General features: G+C 38.0%; 1 protein-coding gene across 1 annotated transcript; it reads left to right on the top strand.

The window, feature by feature from the left end:
- Nucleotides 1-3,199: 3,199 nt before the first annotated feature.
- Nucleotides 3,200-21,263, top strand: LOC102896522 (zinc finger protein 665). Its single transcript, XM_025046047.1, has 5 exons — nucleotides 3,200-3,229; nucleotides 8,437-8,563; nucleotides 9,026-9,154; nucleotides 18,685-19,561; nucleotides 19,730-21,263. The coding sequence occupies exons 1-5, from the start codon at nucleotides 3,215-3,217 to the stop codon at nucleotides 21,261-21,263; spliced, it is 2,682 nt and encodes an 893-aa protein (XP_024901815.1). The 5' UTR covers nucleotides 3,200-3,214.
- The last annotated feature ends 2,826 nt before the right edge of the window (nucleotides 21,264-24,089 follow it).

Genomic DNA, 24,089 nt, shown 5'->3' on the forward strand with positions numbered 1-24,089 from the left:
CCAACTTAGGAGGAAAACGTCGTAGTTTCCAACATTAAGTGGCTCACATAACTCTAACATTTTTTCTTAAAACTGCTAGATATAACTTAAAACGGGGAGACAGCCCCACCAGGGGCTAAAGATATACGTAAAATAAATCTTGGGCGCGAAGCCCCGGAACGATGAAGCCCCGCCAGCACCACGCCATTTCACCCTTTTCTTTTCAAATCGTTTCGAACACTGCACACGATCAGCCTCTCACTCACCTAGTGTCCGGCTGTTTGACCGCCGCCCCTCCCACGCCTCTACCTCTGCGGGATTTAGTTTTTTCACCGCGGTCAATAAGCAGGCGTGATCTAACTCTGGCCCCGCCCCTTCCAGCTGTAGCTCCTCTCTGGTCCCGCCCCTAAGCCTATTTTCCGCGCCCCCTTCATGGTCAGCGCGCAGGCAAGGCCTCCCTTTAGGCCCCGCTGGCGTACTCTCCCTCCTCGCCCCACGGTCGTTTCCTAGCTTTTCCCGTGGGCCACTGCGCCAGCCTGACCTCTCACCAGGCACCGCCCTCAAGGCGCCCGCCCTTTTCCTCCGGACGTTTTTTAGCTGACAAGGGAGCGGAGATCCAGTAGCTGAGGTCACCGTGCTCAGCGTGAGTTTCTTTTTTTCTCGCCTAACTCTGCGTTTCAGTACTCTGCCTTCATACAGGGGTCAGGGGTCGCCGTGGACCTTATCATCCCCGCAGCTGGCCCTTCCCTCTTTAAATTCTGGTGTCTGCGTAGGAGTCCCTGCACTTATCTTGGCGTGTGGAATGGCTCAGGGGCTGCTTCCTGCTGCTTCGTCTTCCGTCCACGTAGACCCGCCTTTCACCTGTTTTCCTTCGTTAAACCCTTCCCTGACCTCTCCGCCCGTCAGGCGCCCTCACAGCATTCTGTGAGGTGGATTATCGGCGCGGCCTTGGCCTTGCCCTCGCCCTCGCCCTCGCGATCCCTAGGGAAGCGCCGGCCATCCAGGCCCAGGAGACGCCGAGTCCTTTCCCTGGTCTTGTGTTTCGGGAGACGGCACTCGTCTCTTGAGACAGCCTCCCCTCCCGTACTGGCTTCCCCTTCAGCCCTGGACCTTCTGCTCCTCAGGCCTCCCCTTTGAATCCCCTTTCTTCTGACTTTGTATTTGGATGGGTGACCTTGTCTTGTTCTGAGCCACCCATTGTTATTCCGTCCCACATTCCACCCTATTGGGACTGTGGGCTTCGAGGATGCAGGCATCTTATTTCATCCCACTCTTTCTGTGCGGCCCAGCGGGTCAGAAGAAACGGGGCCCAGGTCAGGGAAATAGAGATAGTGAAGGGAGCAGAGAGGGGAAAATAGATGCCAATGTTAAGAATTAGTGAGGGACTTCTAGGAGGTAGTAGAGTGAAAGTAAGGGATGGGGTGACATAGAAGTTCAGAGAAAATTGGGATTTCCAGGGAGATGCAGGTGAGCAAATAGAGGGGCCCCCTGGAGGAACAAGGTGTTCTGTAATGAATCAGGAATTCCTAACTAGGCAGTCATGGTGGGTAGTCACATCCCAGGTCTTTGACTTCTTTAAAGAAAGATTTTCAAGTCAACCTTCTCCATTCTTATGCATCAAGGTTAACACACCTTTGATGTGCCAGAAGTCATGTCTCTCCATTCATGACCATCTGAGGAGCACATCATCTCCTTAGCTGTCCTGTAACCTATCCCTTCCTTGCTTTGGCTCATCTTCTTGTAATCTACCTTATGTGCTTTCTTAATTTCAAATGCATAAAAGAAACAGCCAAACTGTCATTCTAGGGAGCATTTGAGATCTTGCTCCCCAACATGTGTTCTCAGTTTAGCTCAAATTCTTGAAACATCAAGAGAGGGGAACAAAATGAGCAGAATAGAAAAAAGAAATAAGATATGGCAGTAGATACACAGAGAGGAGGAAAATGCGTAGTAGTGAAGGAGAGGTTTCACTTCAGAGTATATATCCAATGGAAATGAAGTCATAGTTTGAAGAGATGTATGCACTCCCATGAGCATTACTGAATTATTCACAAGAGCAAGGTGTGGAATCAGCCTAAAAGTATTGACAGATGAATGGAGAACGTAAGTGTGATCCATATATTTACACATGCAATGAAATACGATTCAGCCATAAAAATGAAAGGAATGAACAATATGGATGAAAGTGGAGAACATTGTGTTATGTTAAGAGAGCCACAGAGAGAAACAAGTAGAATCCCGCTGTATGCCTTGTGTAGAAATCAAACAGAACTAGAGAGGATGGTGGTTACTAGGGCTTGCCGTGGAGAAAATGAGATGTTGGTCAGACAATACAAACTTACAGTAAGACGTCACCATCTAAAGTACTGCATCATGAGTATGTGTAATCACTCTGTATTACATATTTGAAATTTACTGAGAGATAAGTCCTAGTGTTCTCACCACATAGACATAAAAAATAGTCATTGTGAGTTGATTGATGTATTAATTCATTTGTGATAATTATTTTATATATGTATTTCAAATGATTATATTGTATTCCTTAAATATACATAGTTTTTTGTCAATTATGCCTCAATTAAGGTGGGAAAGAAAAAGCAGGTGGGAGATGTGCTAGTCTTGCCTCCTCTGGGCGGTGCTACATGGTGCTTCCCATTAGATTGCTGAGGCATTTTGCACTGACATCTTTTGTGCCCCCTGAGTGTCAGTGAAACATTATGGGTGTGGAAAGTGTCAGTGAAACATTATGGGTGTAGAAAGTGTCAGTGAAACATTATGGGTGGGCCCAGTTCTAATAATATTTAAAGGGTTTCAGGTGACACTTATCTTTATCATGGATAAGCAAGGCTCTGGGTCCTCATTACTTGGGTATGAGATGTGTGGTGAATGTGAGGGGGCTCTGTTCTGCACCAGGTTAGATCAGTGCCAGGTCCATGACCTGGGGGAGAGTATTGGGTTAGCCAAAGTTTCCAGCGCTGCAATGTATATGAAGGCATGACCAGGAGGGCAACCTCACTTGTTGGTCTCTGATAAGCAGTTACTGTCCCTGAATGCTTCCTGTGGCAGGGGCAGCAGACACTATGTTTTCCACTTGCTGAGGTCTTCCCCGGTGGTGGCACAGGAAGGGGATATGTTGTTAAAGGCCATATTTCAACTTTCTAGATTGACTTATGAAGACTTGTTGCCTGAGGAAGAAGCCCAACAGTGGAGGAAGAGGAAATAAAGGGGTTCAGCGATGTCTCTTTCTCAGGTAAAGTCATATTCTCAGTTGATTGTTGTGTCTGTCCTTCCCAGAATGCCCTTTAACTTGCTGATCTTCTCTGACTCTGAATTATCCTTCCTGATGTTTGTTTGTTAATGCTCAACCTGGACCTTCCTTAGTCCCTCTCATTTCTACTTAGAATCACTCTCACTGTGACCTAATGACATGGGACTTGTGAAGAGGTTCCACTGCCATCGTCCTGGACAGAGCTTCACCTCTTGGATTTGAGACAGGATGTGGGCCCAGTTGCATCAGTGCAGTTGGGCAAAGGGGATTGTTCATGTCTGGATGCACAGTCCTTTTTATGTCAACTAGGATAAAAGATGATGCACATAGACTTCATGTATTATTAGGCACAAATACCTCAGTTCTGGAAAAGGGACCAATAGTTGGAAAAGTTTCTGACTGCTTTTATGATGCATTTGAAGCTAAAGGAGTGAATCACTATTTTCAGAATCTTCATGATTGGGAATGGAGTGGAAAGTTCACAGACATCGGTGACAGAGGGTGTTTTATTCTGTAATTCTTTTTTTTTTTTTTTATGGTGACATTGGTTAACAAAATCCAGTAAGTTTCAAGTGTACAATTCAACAGTAAGGCATATATATATATTGCATTGTGTGTTCACCGCCCATAGTTAGAGTTCTATCACCACACATGCATTTTAAAATAGGAAATGAACTATAATGTCTGACAGTTGATGATTCTTTAGGTTGTTTTTCTTACATTCACTTCTCAGGTTGCATTTTCTGCCTATGGATTGTATCCTTGGACCTATCGAAGTTGTTTGATGCAGCTAAGTTTCCAGCTTTATTCTTTTGCATGTAAATACTCAGTTTTCCTTGCACAGTTTGTTGAATGGACTGACCTTTCTTTGGTGCAGTCTTGGTCGTTCTTGTTGAAAATCATTTGATATATATGCAGGAGTTTATTTCAGGGCATTCTCTTTTGTTCCATTAGTTCATGTATATGGAGTCATGCCAGTGTTTCACTAACCTGATTACTCTTGCTTTGTAATATATTTTTTTAATCTAAAAAGTGAAGCCTTTGACTTTTATTTCCAGATTGGTTTGTTTCTTCTGGATCTTTTTTTTTTTTTTTTGCTTGATTCCAGTGTGCCTTTTGCTATTTCTTCCAACATTGCATTTGGAATTTTGATAGGGAATCCATCAAAGCTGTAGAATGCTTTTGGTAAAATGGATATTTCAACAATATTAAGTAAGTCTGTCAATCCATGACTAATGGATGTCTTTCTATTTATCTATACCTCCTTTGAATCCTTTTAGTAATGTTCTATAATTTTCAGTTAATAAGTCCTTCACTTTCTTGACTATGTTTATTCCTACATATGTCATCATTTATGATGCAACTATAAATTGGATTTAAAAATTTTTTTTTTAGATTGTTCATTGCAACTTATCTAAAATAGTTATCCACTTAACATTTTTGTGTGGATAATCTATAGTTTTCTATATGTAAGCTTATTTTGTCTGGAAAAGAGAATTTTACTTCTTTTCAGTTTGGATGTCTTTAGTTTTTTTTTCTTGTCTAAATACTCTGACTAGAACTCATACTTTGTTGAGTCATAGTGCTGCAAATATGCATCCTTGCCTTTTTCCACATTTTGGAGCTAAAGCTTTCAGATGTTCAACATTGAATATGAATAGCTGTGTTCTTTTCAAATATGGCTTTTATTATGTCAAGGCAGTTTACTACTAGTAGTTTCTTAAAAGGTTGTTGAATATAATTAAATGCTTCCTCTGGATTAGTTGAGATCATGTTTTTTTGTGTGTTTATTTTCTTAATGTGGATTATTTGACTGATTTTTGTATGTTGAAACTTTCTTGCCTTATAGGAATAAATTTCACTTGGTCATGATGCATAATTGTTTTAACGTGCTATTGAATTTGTTTTACTAGTATTTTGTTTTTGCATCAGTACTGATCAGGGATATTAGCCTGAATTTTTTTTTTTTTCTTTGCTATGTTTTTCTCGGGTTTGCTCTCAAATCAATGAGTTTTCAAGTGTTCATTCTTGAATTTTTTTGAAGGTGTTTATCTGGATTGTTATTTTTCTATCAGTGTTTGGTAGTATTTAGCTGTGAAGCCGTCTGTTCTGGGTTTGTATTTTTTGTTGCATGTTTTTGAATTGTGCTTGAATTTCTCTAGTTATCATTTGATTCACGTTTTCAATTTTTTTATGATTAGTTCTTGTATGTTAGTTATTAGGATTTACTCATTGTCTTCTAGGCTATGTAATATTTTTGTATGATTGTTTTTATTACCCTCTCAAAATCAATAAAAAATTTTTCTGTGACATCAGTTTTGTGGTCCCTGTTTCCTTTCTGATGTAATTTATTTGAATCTTCTCACTTTTCTTAGTGTAGGTAGGGGTTTGTAAATTTGTTACTGTACTCAAAAAAAAACCATTTCTTAGTTTGATTATGTTTATATTGACTTTCTAGTCTCTTTTATTTACCTCTGTTCTAACCTTATTGACTTCTTTCCTTCTACTAAAATAAGATTTACTTTTTTTTTGAGGTAAAAGTCCATCCCAGATTTGAGCTTGTTTCTATTTTTACTTTAATACTTATCACATTGGGCCTCTCAGTGCTGCTATCACTGCATCTTGTAAACTTTTTTTTTCCCCTTCTTTAATTCCCTCCCCTCTACTTCCACCCCTGACCTATGGATGTTGCCATCTTCCCTTAAGAACTGGATCTCTGAAGGCGAGGTGTCTCCTCCCACACACTCGGGGTGCGCCCCTGGGGCCTGGCTCACCTGGGGCCTGACACAGCCAGGGCCTGGCACACCCGAGGTATGGTCCGTGGCTCTATCTGGGGCACAAACCCAGGACCTTCTGCGTGTAAAGCAAAAGTGCTAACCACTACACTATGGAGCCACACCCTGCATCTTATAAACTTTAGTCTGTTGTATTTTCATTGTTATTTCATCCAGATTTTAAAAAAGTTCTGTTTTATTTGAACTATTGGGTGTTTAAGAAGACTTGTTTACTTTCCACATTTTGTGGATCTTTCATCTCTTTGTTTCTATTGTCATTTCCTTGCGGTTACAGAAGATATTTTTTAGGATTGCAATTTGTAAATAGTTTTTCATATTTGTGGCAATCTTGTGGTTGGTCAAATAGAATGTTTCATGTGTGCTTGAGAAATATGTGTTTTCTGCTGGTGTTTGTGGAGTGTTCTGTATATGTCTGTTACACTCCATCACTCTGTGAGGTTATCAAGTGTTCTGTTTCCTTATGTGTCTTGTGTTTGGTTGTTGTATCTATGACTAAAACTGAAATACTGATGCTCATACAATTACTGTGCTGGTGCTTATTTCTTGCTGCATTTCTGTTAACATTTACCTCATATATTTGGAAACTCTAATGTTGTGTGCACCTCTAGTTATAATTGTTAGAACCTTTTGGTGAAAGGACCCTTTTATGTCATAATGTCCTTTGCCTGTGGTCAGTTTTTGTCTTATAGTCTTTTATCTTATATCCAGAGGTGGAATATAGCCACCTCTGCTCTCTCTAGGATATAGTTTGAATGGAATGTCTTGTTTCCTTCTTTTATTATTAGCCAATCTCTATCCTTCGATTTGTGAATTTTCACAGTTGAAGCTCTTTCACTCTCTGTCCCAATCAATCTTTTTTTTCCTCTGTTTCTCTATTTTTTTGGTCTCTGTTGAGGCAGGAGCTCTGGTTGGCCCCCTTTCTTTACTGTAATTTCAGTGAAAATGCATCCATTGTTATTCTCCTGTCCCAAATATTTGGCAAAATGTTCCTGGTTAATAACAGGTTTTTCTCCAATTTCATTTTTGTTCTGATTTCTGTTTATCCAAGAATTTTTTTCAAGTGCCCAGAAATATGAGAATTTTTGAAATCTTAATCTGTTAAATTGATGTATAACACTAATAATTCTTAAAATCTCGAATCCTTGTTTTATGAGTAGAATAAAACAATACACTATTTGGCTTTTATTAAAGCCTACATGTCTAAATGTAAATGGATAAAATTGTATGTATAGGGTTCAATAAGTACTTTATAGAAATTGTAGTTAAGTAGTCTGCATTTTCAGTTTTGTATAATGTTTTTACTAGTGTCCTTTACCATACATTCTTCAAAAATGAAAATAAGTACGACTGATACTTTTTTATTGATGAAATGCTCAAATACACATGAATAAAAATGACGATATATAAAGTTATCCAAAAATACGTCAAGAGACAAGTCTTCAGTTAATTGGTTTGTTTATATGTGTATACATACATGCATGGATGGTTCTTATAAAAGTATGTTTTTATAAAAGATATCATTTCTTAAGTTTTATATTTTTTAGTGATTATGATATCTTTAGCATATTTCACGATCTCAGTTTTATTCTGCGCTTTAATGTTAATGATTTAACTAGATGTAAAAATAATATCATGTTATGTGCATGTGCACACATGCAAATGTGATGACCTTAATGTGCATCTTAGTGTTGTTAACCTTGAAGCTGTTTCAGGTTTTCTCAGAAAGCTTTGTTGGTGTACTTCTGAGGTCTTTTCTATTAGATAATTGTTTTATTTTTTTTAGTTTTGGTCTAAACCCCAGCACCTGAGTTCAGGTGTTTGCTTGATCAGATCTTAGATTTTGAGCTGAGTTGAGTTTTTTAGAATGTCTGTGACACATTTTCTCCTCCGTAAGATGAGAACAGGTTTTTCTGCAGTGAGCTGTTATATTGATAACAAGTTAAAACATGTAAAGCATTTAGATTAATGCACATAGGATGTGTTCTAAAACTTTTCATCATGCTTGTATTTGTCATCACAATTTAAGAGTCTGAATTTTTTAAAAGATAATGTGGACTTCGTCATCTCTGACGACACTGGTCATCCATCCTCTAGCTCATCTAGACACTAAATATTCAGTATGTAGAACATCTAATCTTCTGTATAGACAGCTCAGTGGTGAATTTTAATTGTAATTTCATGTATTGTCCGCCAAATGAGAGGCCCTCCCTGGTTATAGACTGTAGTAACTTTTTACGGGAAAATAATAGAAACCAACATTATGGACACTTAATTTACTCAGAAATATCTGACATGGATCTGTAAGAACACTCCACCTGAATTGATGTTACTGTCATTCTGTGTGAAGGTAAGAACTGTCACCATTTCTCTCTGTTGAAATGTGTTTTCTTTCAGGGACGGTTGACACTCAGCGATGTGTTCGTAGAATTCTCTCAGGAGGAGTGGGAATGCCTGGCCCCAGCTCAGCGGGCCTTTTACAGGGAGGTGATGTTGGAGAGCTACCAGAACTTGCTATTCTTGGGTGAGGATGACTTCCCTCCAGAGTAAGGATCTGCCTGCGTGTCTCTTCATTTTCTGTTGGGTGCTTCTTGGGAGCCTCTGCCTTGCATGCCTGAGCTTGAAGCTCTGTTTACTAGGACATGAAAAAACTTCATAAGGTGGCATTAGGACTTTAACTTTGCCCTTTCTTTAGATGATCTGCCCACTTTGTGATACATCAGTGGTCATTCTTGAGCTTAATTTTTATAAAGCCCTTTGGCAACCTTAAAATAGCTAAATTTTTTTCCATTCCCACGTATTGATATTAGTAGCTTTTGGAAAAGAGCTCGCTCTCTGCATATGACATAGGTCCATATGCACAAAAGGAGGTGAGGAGCCGCTATGTTTCTCGAGCCATCTGTACTATCCTCATTCTTCAGTTGACCAGAGATCAGGGATTCTGGCAGAACTACAGGTCTTCATGCTCCTTTCTTCTTATGTGCAGGAATTTCTGTTCCTGATCTGTATATTGTCTCCATTTTGGAGCAAGGGAAAGCGCCCTGGACTCTGGAGAGCGAGTTGAAAATAGCACAAAAACCAAATTGGTGGGAATGTATCGAAGGTGTGAACACAGGTAAGAGCTTAGGAAGAGAGAGAGGAGGCTGCAGCCTTCATCGTGTTTGCAAATGCGTCCCAAGTGAGAAAGTTCTTTGGGCAAGCAGAAGTTTATTTCTGGGGAATCCTCAAAGGTAATTTTTCTTCTTTCCAACTTACCCATCTATCCGTCAAGGTTAAAATTTATTTTTTCACCCTCAATGGGACTACAGTTCCAACAGACACAAAGACAGAATCTTTATGGTTATCCTAACACTGTTCTGTGGCCAGCATGACATCTTTGGCTCCTTGAGTTCGGGAGCCTGGGGCTGGTGGTGTCACCGGTCTCTGTCCACCTGGTGTCTCCTTCTAGACTGGATTCCATCAAATGCTGGGTTCTCAGCGCATACAGAACAGAGCCTAGGCTTTGCAGTCCTCCCACCTTGGACTGTCCCATTGCCGTTTCCTGCGGTTGGAAGGACTGATCAGAAGAGAGGTTGTACTATCTCTCTGTTCATTCCATCTGGCGCTCTAGGCTGTACTCTCTGATGCTCTGTCAACCTGTTCTAGACCCTCACACATTTTTTCTCTTCTTTTTCTTGCCACTTCAGAGGTTTGTGTCTCAGGGAGGTGGGTAGGATCTTCTGTAATTGTTATTAGGAAATCTCTAGAGACAGTGGACAGAGAGAGACCATTCGTTCTCCAGTCCTCTACAAGATGTGTATTTCAAACTCCCAGGTTTGTAGCGTAGTGTCTGGTGGCATCCATGGTCTCTTGATGATCCTGCAGTGTCTGACCCCATTCCTTATACCTCTCTCTCTGCACCATGGGACCTCGTCTGAAAATATAGACTCTTCCAGATTTCATATTCTCTGTAGTTCACATGGTTTGCCTCTGAACTTTGCCCTTGAACTACATACACATTGCTGGGGTTTGATACTTCACTGTCTTTTTTTTTTTTTTTTTTGCTGGTGTCATTGACTTTTAGGGGATGGACAACTGGTGGGTTCTCCTGTGGAGTGAGTGTCCTTGGTCATAGAAAATTCTTGACGGAGATACTTTGACTCATGTTTCATATTATCCTGCTACAGACGGAAGCAGCACTTGGAGCTGCCTGGTAGAGCGTTCAGCATGTCTCAGGACACCGACATAGAAAGTGTCCCGACACCTGGACTGATAAGTGTTTTCACTTTTCTTTCTTGTTGGAGGAGTGTCAGTAAATGTCTGTCCAGAACTCTGATAACGTGGATCATGTACACACATGTACTAAACAGGGAGAACATTGTTCAAGTTCACAGCCTCCTATCCTTGAGGCTACTGACTAAACTTTTGTCCACGCCATGATTCTCATTCTCTGTGTGGGCAGTTTTGCATGCTGCCTCAGCAAGTACAATTTTGAAGGTTCTTATTGAGGGAGCTTAGGAAGTTGAATGGTGCCTCAATAAAGTCACTGTCATTTGTTTTTGTTTAACTCAACTCTCCTTTCTTCTTGCACATTTTCATGCTTTATAAATGAACTTGAGTTTTATTTAGTCATCAGTTTTGTATTCTCTAGTGTTTTATATTTACTGTGTGTGAGGGAAGAATTGGGGAATGGACATTATTTGATACATATGATGGTATTTCCTTCTTTAGTGTGGTGAGTATAGCTCATCAGCCTTTTTCTGTAAATCCTCAACTTGTTTCAGAATATTTTAAAAAGATATTTTTACTACTTTTTGCCTGCCTTAGTACCTCATATTAAGTTACTCTTTTTTTTGATTGAATTCAGTACAAGTTTTAATTTGAGAATTTGCAATACCTTGAGACTATGTGTATAATTTTTATGTCACATACTTAATCCCAGGCATAGCATTAAATTTGTTTTAGTTGTATAAGAATCATTAGTTTTTCTATAGAATGTTTTCAATTTTCTTTCTATAATTTGTTGATTTGTAAGTTTCATTGCATTTTAATGTTTTGGTATAACTTTTCTTTTCTAATTTTACTCGCCCTATGTGGAACCATCATGTCCACTTTGTTCTACTGTATTAATTTTTAAATATTTCATTGTTGTATTTCATTGTCGTATTGTGAAAGTTACCTGATTTCTTTCATTTTAGAAACTTCTTTCCCACAGTTCTTTATAACACCTGCAAAGTTTCTAAAGTTCTGGAAATTGCAGTTTTAAACATACACATGAAGACAATTTTTTTTTCATGTTTTTCCATCCGAAGCCATGTAGAGTGCACATGGGCACTACTGCTCCTCAGGAGAGATCTGCCCTCCTGACCCAGTTGCCTCCCATAGGCTCACCATTGTCATTTGGGGAATTTCAGCATTGGAACTTTAAGAGTCACCACGTTTAGTCTATAGGGGATGGTAATTCAATGTTTGCTTTTCAGAGCCCCACCATACTGGGTTTATTAGCAGCTACAGTATTTTACCTTTAGAACAGTGGTGCATAAGAATTCCGATTTTTTTTATCCTCTCTGATTTGTATTTCAATTTTTTGATAGTAGTCATCATAATGGATATGTGATGATATAGTGGTTGAGATGTACGTTTCCTGATTATTAGATATACTCAACGTCTCTTCACATGTACGTCATCTCTAGAGAAATTACTCACGTTCTTTGCCCACTTTTAATTGAGATGTGTGGGGTTGTTGATATTGAGTGTAGAAGTTATTGATACTGTGATTTATGATCATAAATATATACGTGGTCTTTGTCCCCATTTCTGACTCCGGCTCCAAAGGCTTGGAATTCCCTCAGTGATAGGAGCAATGGGGAATCTCCTGTTAAAACACGTGGCCTCTTGTCCTCGGTTCCTGCAGTCTCTTCAGGATTTTAAAGGTGAAATTGTGGTCTTATTTATAACCAGCCCCTTTCAGTCACAACTGTGTATGTGAGCGAAGTGACTTTTGGAAATACCCAGCGACGGGAAGGCTAGTTGTCAGGAGAGCCAACCAGTAATTAGAGGTTTGGACCCTGACCTTTTGGGAAGGGAGAAAGGCGAGATTGAGTTTAATCACCAATGCCCTATTTAATGAGACCTCCCTAAAACCCAAAATGAGAGTGTTCCAGATTAGTGAACCTGTGGTGACTGGGGAGAGTGGAATGCTGGGAGGGGCATGGGAGCTTCTGGCCCTTCTGCCATAGGCTTCCCAATGCATGTCTTCATCTGGCTGTCTTTGCCTTTATCCTTTCTCAAATCAGTGATGTGTAGTCAGTAAAATGTTATTTTCTCCTATTCTAGGGTTTGGCTTTTCACTCAGTTGAGTGTGTCCTTTGCTGCACAGTAGTTTATAATTTTAACATAGTTCAATTTATCTGTATTTACTCTGGTTGCCTATACTTTTGGTGTCATCTCATCTCATAATAAACCATTGTCGGATCCAATGTAAGTTATCCTATGTTTTCTTCTAGGAGTTTTATAGCTTTCAGTCTTATGTTGAGTTTTTCCATGCAGTGTAAGGAATTATTACAAGTTTATTCTTTTTATATTTATATCGTGTTTTCTCAACACCTTTGGTTGAATAGCCTGGTTTTTTTTTTTTTTTCCATTGAGTGGTGTTGACAACCCTGTGGAATATAATCTACCTCAGTTTATTTTTGACTCTTCTATTCCATTCTACTGTTCTTTGTCTTTATTGCAGTACAAGTTTTGAAATATGGAGCTGTACGTCCTTGATTTTTATTTTTAAGTTTGTTGTTTCAATTAGAGAGTTCTGAGATTCCATTTGAAACTTAGGATGGACTTCTGTATTTCTTCAAAAAATGCTGTTGTAAATTTCCTAGTTATTACTTTGAATCTGTTGATGGGCTTTGGCTAGTATTGATACCTTGACAATATTGTCTTCCAGTCCATAAACATGGAATATCTTTGCATTTATTATGTCTTGTGTACATTTTTCCAGTATTATTTTTCATTGAGAATACACAGATCTTCTCCTTCTTGCCTAAGGATTTTATTTTACCTTATATTGTTATTATTTTATTTCTATTTAATTTCATTTTTTTGTCATATTATTAATTGATATTGTAACGGAATTGTTCAGAGGATTGTTCTTTGATAATGTATAAAATTGATATTTGCATTTTGATTTCATATCTTCAACTTTTATGTATTTTTCTTGCCTACTTGTTCTGGTGAGAACTTCCAGCACCATTTGTTGTAGAAATATTGGGAGTAGGCATCTTTGTCTTGTTCCTGATGTTAGAGTAAGGGCTTTTTTTAGTCTTTCACCAGTATGGTATTAGCTATGAGCTTGTCATATAGGTCCTCTTTTATGTTAATGGACTTGATGTTTATTTTTAAGTTCATTGAGGTTTTTTATTTATTATGACAGGCTAACTTATCTCAAATGCTTTTTTTGCTGCATCAGTTGAAGTGGTTCTGTGTCTTTTTTCATTTATTCTTTTACTGTGCAATATTACATTGAATGATTTTTATATGTGGAAAGTACCTTGCATTCCAAGGACATACTCCCCTTAGTTATGGTAGACAGTCCTTTGAGTGTATTACTTTACTTGGTTTGTGCTTTTATTAATAATTTTATTATTATTATTATTCATCGGTGATACTGGTCTGTGCTATTCTTGTATTATCTTTGACTCAACTTTACTATTAGGGCAACTCTGGCCTTCCAGGATGAGTTTCAGAAGGTTCCCTCCTCCTTGGTTTTTTGGGAGGCATTGAAGAAGATTGCTGTTAGTTTCTTTTTTAACTGCTAGATAGAATTTTGTAATAACATTTGTTATTTCTTTCTTGAGTAGTTTTTTATTTGTTATTTAATCTATGTCCTTCCAAGTTCTAGATGTGTTCAGAGTTTTTACTTTAAGAGTCATCCTTGGGGTGATTACTCAAAAGCCATTTTCAGGACCAGTGGCTGTGCAATACTACCATAGTGACACAGCTTAGTTTCATATGTCCTTGGAAATATTTCTTCCTAAACTCCTGGTATTTGTTATAAGCCTTTGTGGTCTGTACTGTCTGGGTGTGCAGTCACGCTTCAGAACATGTCATCTAAGTTTGTAGGTCCCGGTTCCAATTTTGTTTCAGTCACTTTGTATATGTATGAGGGCTATGTCCATAAATCCTGTAAGTCTAGTGCCGTTATTTGAAAGTATATTAATACTTTCCCAAAGGCTTTTTAAAACACATTAGTGTTGTTAGATGGCTTAGGATATTGCATGTTTTGTACTGTAGACTCAAAAGTTACTTCTGTTTAATAAGATATGTCACCTTTCTAGCATCTTATGAGATATTCTTTTGCTTACATCATTTTCTATGTTTTTCTTTTGTAACGTCTTCCTGCACCTTAATCAATTTTCAAGGCACAGAATCTGTATTACATATATTGTTGGCCTGTGTACTGGATGAGTAAACGGCCCTGTATACATAGGGAATCACTTTATGGATCGACTGTTATAGAACAGTCATAAAATCCCGATAGTGAGTTTTGGCTCCTTCTAATATTCTTTATAATGTTGTGTCTTTTTCTGACGTGTTATTTAGAAGTCAGTGATGCCCATGTAATTTCTAGTTCTCATCTGTGGGCTCTTTCTAGAACAGAAATCCTTTCTTTATAACGGGAATGTTTAGAGTTCGAGAGAGCTCACTTTCTGTAATTTGGGTAATTATTATTCACTGTCTCTTTTTTCATTGGTTCTTAGAATCCTTTTTTTTTAATTAACTTTCATTGTGACAGACAGATGATGGTCTTTCACATTTATTATGCAATGTAACTACCATGCATCACTTGTTGATGTTCTCAAATGCCAGTTATCGTGGGTATAGTTTTATGACGATACTTAGTTTTGTTTTCTAAACATGTCTTGATGCTTTAATTTTCTTAATGGTATATTTATTGTATAATTTTAGACTACTATGTATTTTTATGATGTATATGTTTTTTATTTGTTATTATTTTTTATTAGTTTACTTATTTATTTTTTTATGGTGACATTGGTTAACAAAATCCAATAAGATTCAGGTGTACATTTTAACAGTAAGGCATATATATATGTTTACACTGTGTGTTCACCTCCCATAGTTAGATTCTTTCTGTCACCACATATTTGTCTCCTTTTACCCCAGCTACCCCCCGCTCCCCGCACTAGTCTATTGTCCATGCCCATGAGTCTCTGTTTGTTTGTCCTGTTCATTTGTTGCTTTTAGGTTTATATCCAACATATAAGTGATGTCATATGGTTTTCAGCTTTTTCTGTTTGGCTTATTTCACATAGCATGATTATCTCAAGGTCCATCCATGTTCTCGCAAATGACAGTATTTCATCTAATTGCTTCCACGTCCTGGATACCGTGAATCACCTGTGTGCAAATATCTTTTTGGATATGGATTTTCAAGTTTTTAGGGTAAATACCTAGTAGAGGGATTGCTGGATCATGTGATAGATCAATTCTTAGTTTTTTGAGGAACTTCTGTATTTTCCATTGTGGCTGTACCAATTTGCATTCCCACCAGTAGTGTATGAGGGGTCCTTTTACTTCGCATCCTCTCCAACATTTGTTATTACTTGTCCTGTTGCTAACAGCTATTCTAACAGGTGTGAGATGGTATCTTATTGTGGTTTTGATTTGCATTTCCCTAATAGCTAGCGATATTGAACATCTTTTCATATGTTTATAGGCCATTTGTGTGTCCTCTAGGGAGAAGTATCTGTTCAGGTCCTCTGCTCATATTTTGATTGGATCATTTTGTTGTTGTTGTTGTTGTTGTTGTTGTTGTTATTGTTATTGAGTTGTATGAGTTCTTTGTATATTTTAGATATTAGGCCCTTATCGGAGGCGTTCCTTGCAAATATATTTTCCCATTCGGATGGTTGTCTCTTTATCTTGTTGACGGTTTCTTTTGCTGTGCAGAAACTTTTTAGTTCGATGTAGTCCCATTCATTTATTTTTGCTTTTACTTCCCTTACCTTTGAGGTCAAATTCATAAAATCTTCTTTAAGTCCAAGGTCCTTGAGTTTAGTTGCTATATTTTCCTCTATGCATTTTATTGTTTCAGGTCTTATATTCATGTCGTTAATCCATTTTGAGTTAATTATGGTGTGTGGTGATAGACAACAGTCTAGTTTCATTCGCTTTCCAGTTTTCCGAGCACCATTTACTGAAGAGGCTTTCCTTTCTCCACTGTAAGTTTTTGGCTTTTTTGTCAACAATTATTTGTCCATATAAACAATGGCTTTACTTCTGGACTCTCGATTCTGTTCCACTGGTCAGTGTGTCTGTTTTGCTGCCAATACCATGCTGTTTTAATTATTGTCGCTTTGTAATATAATTTGAAGTTGGGCAGAGTGATGCCTCCAGCTTCATTTTTTTTCCTCAGGATGGCTTTGACATTTCGTGGTCTTTGTGCTTCCATACAAATCTGATGATTTTTTGTTCTATTTAAAAAATGCGGATGGGATTTTGATGGGGATTGCATTAAATCTGTACAATGCTTTAGGTAATAAGGTCATTTTAACTATGTTGATTATTCTAATCCAAGAACAGGGAATATCTATCCATTTCTTTGTATCTTCTTAGATTTCGTTTAATAGGGTCTTATAGTTTTCATCATATAGGTCTTTCACATGTTTTGTTAGATTTATTTCTAGGTATTTTAGTCTTTTTGTTGCAATTGCAAAAGGAATTATTTTTTCTACTTTTTCTGATACTTCATTATTAGAATATAAGAACATTATGGGTTTTTGAACATTGATTTCGTATCCAGAAATGTTACTGTATTTGTTTATTGTTTCTAGTAGTGTTCTTGTGGAGTCTTTAGGGTTTTCTAAATAGAGAATCATGTCATCCGCAAATAGTAACAGTTTGACTTCTTCATTTCCTCTTTGGATGCCATTTATGTCTTTTTCCTGCCTGATTGCACTCTCTAGGACCTCTAATCTTATATTAAATAACAGTGGCGATAGTGGACAGCCTTGCTTTGTTCCTGATCTTAGGAGGAAAGTTTTTAGTTTTTCACCATTAAGTATAATGTTGGTTTGTCATAGACGGCCTTTATTATGTTAAGGTACTTTCCTTTTATACTGATATTTTTGAAGCATTTTGATCATAAATCGATGCTGTATCTTGTCAAAGGTTTTTTCCACATCTATTGATATGATCATATGATTCTTATTATTTAATTTGTTTATGTGGTGTATCACATTAATCGATTTATGTATGTTGTTGGTATAACTCATTTTGGAACTCACTGAATTTTTTTCAGAAATACTATCCTGAATTTTCTGTTATTTAAGTCTCATATTTCTATGTCCGTAAGCTTATGTTTTGGAGATTTTTCTCTTTCTTTCTGAGATGTCTTGTCACCTTGGTTGTTCATGGTGTTTAATGGACTATTTCTCCGCCTGGGCATTAATGGAAGTGTATTCTGCTTTTTTTTTTTTTCCTCCCCCTGAAATAAGATTTATTATATAAAGGTCTCTCTTTAGCCTGTTGCAAAGAAGGTGTTTTTCTTTTGGTTTCCAGTAGATGGCATCTAAGCCTCTCGGATCCCTGCTTTATATAAAGCCTTAATAATGCCTATTTTTTCTTATAGATTTTTAATCATACTCACTACTCTCAGTCTCAGTCCCTGTCCATTTTAGTGACAGTTTCGGAACGTTTGCTCAGATATCCCTGGGGCTCTGCAGTGTTTGGTCTTAGAGGGTATTGGGGGAAGGATGCTGTGGGTTGGGGGTTGGGAGCTGCAGCTCAGCCTCGATTTTGCAATCGCAGCTGGTAAAAATCAAGTGTGATTTCTCTGCTGTGCTCGCTTCTCTGCTTTCTGCCGTGATGACTGGTCCCTGCTGCCGGCAGCGTGGAGCTCACAGTACTCTGAGGCAGGGCTGTTCAGGGATTTCGCCACATTACTCCCCCTCCCCCTTACTCCTGCAGGGAGCTCTGGCTGCAAGAGGCAGCTTCTTTGTTTTTCCCAGTCCACCACCTGACACCTGGGGTTCTGATCTGTGCTAGCTCTTATGCACAGGTCCCACGCTCATATGTGCTGGTGTATACTTTGAGTGTTTTTTGTTGAGGTTTAGATGTTCAGCTTATTGTTTCAAGGGAGAGATCTGGGGATGTCTCTGACTCCGCCAGGTTCCGATATCACTAGACTTCTCTTTATTTAGATTATTCTTTAGATAATGTTGTTTTAGATTTTTTTTACCATTACATTATATTATCTTTAGTACTTATGTTCAATATGTATGTTCAACATACACATAATGTATGTTTTCCTGTAGTTATGAGATCGCAATATGGTTGCTAACAAATGATATGTATTTTGGAATCTTGTTGGAGAAATACCCTACACTTGAAAGCTGACATAAGTTTGCATGATATGAGTGTTTTTATCATAGACTTATTGAAACTAGGCTACTCTTATGATTTGCACGTGACAACTATTTTTTTGTAAAGAATCCTGTTTCTTTATTATTTTAGAAGTTTGAGGGTAATGTTTGGGAAGTTTCATAACTATGTTCAGTATAACTTTACTTTTAGTGTAATATTAGATTTCAACATGAAACATTTAGAAATGAATTAATTGAGTAAATATGTACTTTTAATTTCTTGTAGATATCTCTCCATATGTAATCAAGAAATTAAAATCAACAAAACCTAGTAATACAGTAGGAGCATTCCAAACAGTGGTGTTTGGAAGACGTGAAAATGAAAGACATGTAATCAAAGATTTTTACTTCCGGGAAATCCAGGAAGATATCCATGATTTTGCTTGTCAGCAGAGAAATAATGAAAGTAATCCCAAAGTAACACCTGTAACTCCTAAAAAATATCTCACTGAGAGAAGAGGAGAACATGGTAGCGAGCATGCTGGAAATGAGCCTATTGAAAACAGGCCTGGACTGAGGTTTCAGTTACATCGGGCTGATAGTGAGATACTTCAGACTGAAGGGAACATTGATGAATGTAATCCAGTCGAGAAGCCTTTAAACAATAATTCCTCCATCTGTCCACTTCAAAGAGTTTTTCCTAGTATCCAATCCACCATTTGTACTGTTTATAGGAATGATTCTAGGCATCCCTCAATACTGACAAAAGACCTGAAAGCATGCAGGAAAAATTCTTACAAATGTAGTGAGTGTGGGAAAGACTTTAGTACACATTCAAGCCTAACTGTACATCAGAGAATTCATACTGGAGAGAAACCTTACAAATGTAATGAGTGTGGTAAAGACTTTAGAGCACGTTCAAGCCTAACTGTACATCAGAGAATTCATACTGGAGAGAAACCTTACAAATGTACTGACTGTGGCAAAGCCTATAGGGTACGTGCAAGGCTAACTAGTCATTATGTAATTCATAGTGGAGAGAAACATTACAAATGTAATGAGTGTGGCAAATATTATAGTGCACATTCAAGCCTAACTATACATCAGAGAATCCATACTGGAGAGAAGCCTTACAAATGTACTGAATGTGGCAAAGCCTTTAGGTTGCTTTCAAGCTTCAGTGACCATCAGTCATTACATAGTGGAAAGAAGCCTTACAAATGTAATGAGTGTGGGAAAGCCTTTAGGGTGCGTTCAAGCCTCAGTTGCCATCAGTCAGTACATACTGGAATGAAACCTTATAAATGCAGTGAGTGTGGCAAAGCCTTCAGTTTGCGAAAAAGACTAACTATACATCAGAGAATCCATACTGGAGAGAAACCTTACAAATGTAATGAGTGTGGCAAAGCCTTTATGATGCCTTCAATCCTCAGTTACCATCAGTCAGTACATACTGGAATGAAACCTTACAAATGCGGTGAGTGTGGCAAAGCCTTCAGTTTACGAAAAAGACTAACTATACATCAGAGAATCCATACTGGAGAGAAACCTTACAAATGTAATGAGTGTGGCAAAGCCTTTAGGGTGCGTTCAAGCCTCAGTTGCCATCAGTTGGTTCATACTGGAAAGAAACCCTACAAATGTAATGAGTGTGGGAAAGCCTTTATAGTGCATTCAAACCTAAGAGTACATCAGAGATTGCATACTGGAGAGAAACCTTACAAATGTAATGAGTGCGGCAAAGACTTTAGTGTGCGTGCAAGCCTAAATTGTCATCAGATAATTCATACTGGAGAGAAACCTTACAAATGTAATGAGTGTGGCAAATCCTTTATGCTACGTTCAAGCCTAACGTCTCATCAGAGAATCCATTCTGGAGAGAAACCTTACAAATGTAATGAGTGTGGCAAAGGATTTAGTGTGCATTCAAGCCTAAGTAAACATCAGAGAATCCATACTAGAGAGAAACCTTACAAATGTAATGAGTGTGGCAAAGCTTTTATTTTTCATGCAAGGCTAACTGGACATCAGAGATTGCATACTGGAAAGAAACCATACAAATGTAATGAATGTGGCAAAGACTTTAGTTCGTATTCAAGCATAACTACACATCGGAGAATCCATACTGGTGAGAAACCTTACAAATGTAATGAGTGTGGCAAAGACTTTAGTTCTCATTCAAGCCTAACTAGACATCAGAGAATCCATACTGGAGTGAAACCTTATAAATGTAATGAGTGTGGCAAATCTTTTAGTGTTTATGGAAGCCTGACAAGTCATCAGGTAATTCATAGTCAAGAGAAACCATACAAATGTAATGAGTGTGGCAAAGACTTTAGTGCCCACTCGAGCCTAAGTAAACATCAAAGAATCCATACTGGGGAGAAACCTTACAAATGTAGCGAGTGTGGCAAAGCCTATAGTTTGCGTGCAAGCCTAGCTTACCATCGGTTAACTCATAGAGAGAAACCGTACAAATGCAATGAGTGTGGCAAAGCCTATAGTGTTCGTGCAAGCCTAACTAGTCATCAGTTAATTCATACTGTGGGGAAACCTTACAAATGTAATGAATGTGGTAAAGAATTTAGTGCCCATTCAAGCCTAAGTACACATCAGAGAATCCATACTGGGGAGAAACCTTACAAATGTAGTGAGTGTGGCAAAGCCTATAGTTTGCGTGCAAGCCTAGCTTACCATCAGATAACTCATGGAGAGAAACCATACAAATGTAATGAGTGTGGCAAAGCCTATATTGTCCGTGCAAGCCTAACTAAACATCAGAGAATCCATACTGGAGAGAAACCTTACCAATGTAGTGAGGTAACATCAGAGAATCCATACTGGAGAGAAACCTTACCAATGTAGTGTACCTTACCAATGTAGGTAGGCTTGCATGTACACTAACCCTTTAGTGTACATGCAAGCCTACCTAGTCATCCGATAATTCATAGTAGAGAGAAACCATACAAATGTAATGAGTGTGACAAAGACATTAGTGTGCATTTGCCTAAATATACATCAGAGAATCCATACACCTTTCAGATGTAATGATTGTGGCAAGGTGTTTAATAACAAATCTCACCTTGTGATTCATCAGAGAATGCACACTACATGGAAACATTAAAATGTATTGAGTGTGGCAAAGCCTGCAGTGTAAGTTCAAGCTTGCCAGCAGATACTTCATACTGGTGAGTTTCTTTAGAAATGTAGTGAGTGTTGCAGTGTTTTTAGGTATCGGGTTAAACTTAGGATTTACCAAAGTGTTCATCATTGTACATGCCATGAATAGGGCAAATTTTTAAATTAGAGCTCTTCTTTGCTAGCTATAAGAATATGCATCTTGGAGAGAGAGCACAAAAATTAATGTGTGGCAAAATGTTTATCCAAAGATCAACAGTTGGAAAACATTGGAGCGATTCCTTACAATTGCAACGAGTGTGGCAAAGCCATTAGAGTTCAGGTATTATGTAAGAACAGAGACTTCACAGTGAAGAGAAATTATATAAATATGTGTCAGAGGCTGTATCCAGGCCTTTCAGTTCTCTAGACAGCAGATTTTGAGAAACCACACAAAAGTAATGTGCGTGTTAATGCTTTGAACAAAAGATAAAACTGGGACAGAAGATAACATATTGGAGAGTAACCTTATAAATGTAGTGAATGTCATAAGGCTTTTCATCAAACAGCTATATGTTTTGGGTAACGACAGAATTAACTGAAGACAGAAACTATACTGAACATGGAAATACTAAGCAACTGTGTTCTCAAGATTCACCCAAGAATTAATGCAAATGTCATGAATGTAGTACATTTTTTAACCAGTTCTCACAACCAGTTCCACAGTGAATAATCCATACTAGAAGTAATAGTCTCCAGTTCTCTGAAATTAACCTAAGACATTACATATTGCAGAAACATTACAAATTAAACATATGTTAAAACTCTGGATATGTTATATATCACAGGAACAATGACGTGTATAGACAGCACATTATCTTTAGTGTTTATAATATTTAGTTTCGTTTCTTTGAGTACATTACTGTGAGTTTTATCCTGAAGTCCAAGGTCTGTTGAACTTTTGCCTTTCTTCCAGGCCTTTCATGCTGGTCTCTGGAAAGCAGTCCATATAATGAAAGGGTGTACTTCATTGGGCGTGGTTCATTTATATCCATGTCCCCTGGAAAAATAAGGATACTGATTATCTAATTCATTATTGTATGAATTAGCATCAGGGAAGGCAGAGAATGATGAAAAACTATGTAGTACATCTTCATACTTAACTAAGTGCAGATTGCCAGTCCCTGTACAGGCCGCTGCCAGTCATAGGAAAGAAGGCTCCATCAACTGACTAGGTAACAGAGCAGGTCCAGACATGAAAGTCCTGAGCTTTTCATGGGAGGAGAGTGATAAGTGAGTAGAGGGTGATTAGTGGTAGAAATGCAGAAGATCTGGAAACTTTCTCCATAGAATGGCAATAAACGTGTATCAGAGATTCATGGGAAATTTGTCTTATTCTTGGAAATTGTTGAGAGAGCAGTTACCTGAGAGGGAAGCTAGATCAAAAGAACCAGAATAGTATGTGCTTTTGAATGGTTCTCATGGAATTGCTGGCATTACCTTTGCCAGGTTCATTGGGACTACATCAGGGCTCATGTTTTAATGAATAAAATTTAATTATTTTTCATAACCTTAATGAATCATGTTTCTCGCACCAGCACAGTTTCATCCCATTTCCATCAGGTACTTCATGACATAAACAAGCAATGTGTCATTGGCCTCTGAAGGTCAAAGGTACCTATAACAATTTTATTTCATGATGAGATCAAAGAGCATATGAGTTAGCACATATGTACTCACAATGTGCCCCTGGGTTATTCTCTCCAGACTCTGCCCCATGGCATTTATGAGGCTGCAATCAGAATATCTTACCCAGAAGTCAAATGGCTGCATCTTAGGATAATTCTACTTTTAATTTTTGAGAAATACCATACTGTTTTTCATGTGATTTGCCTCAACTTACAGTTCATCCGACTGTACATAAGGGTTTAATTTCCCAACTTTGTTTCAACACTTGATTTATTTGTTGATAGTGGTCTTCATATTTGGCATGAAGTGCTATCTCATTGTGTTTGTCTTTTTAAGAAGCAGATACAAACATGTTTTGCATGAGCATAAACCACTGGAAAGATACATGTACTTGAGAACAAATATATAGGAGAAGTAGAAGTCTAAGGATGACTTTGTCTTTAAGAGCAGTTTGAGGTTCAGAGGAAAACTGAGTAGAAGTTAGAGAGTTTCTGCCCCCACATGTATAGCCTCCCCTTTCTCCGCATCCCCCACCAGAGTGGTACATTTCTTACATAGATGAAACTACATTGACATATTGCCCCCCAAATTTTATAGTTTAGGGTTTGAGTCGGGTCGTTTATTCCATGGTTATGGATAAAGTTATAGCGACATGTATTCACCATTATAGTATATAGTTTAGTTTCACAGCCCTGTGTATTCTTTGTGCTCTGCTTATTCTTTCCTCTTCTAAAACTTAGCAACCAGTGACCTTTTTACTATCTCTATTATTTTGCCTATTCGAGAAAGTCATATAATTGGAGTCATACAGTATGTAGCCTTTTCAGATTGGCTTCTTTCACTTAATAATATGAGATAATTCATATTGGACAGAAGTCCAGAAAG

This window comes from Pteropus alecto, unplaced genomic scaffold (genome assembly GCF_000325575.1).
Source record: "Pteropus alecto unplaced genomic scaffold, ASM32557v1 scaffold144, whole genome shotgun sequence".
Taxonomy (NCBI): Eukaryota; Metazoa; Chordata; class Mammalia; order Chiroptera; family Pteropodidae; genus Pteropus; species Pteropus alecto.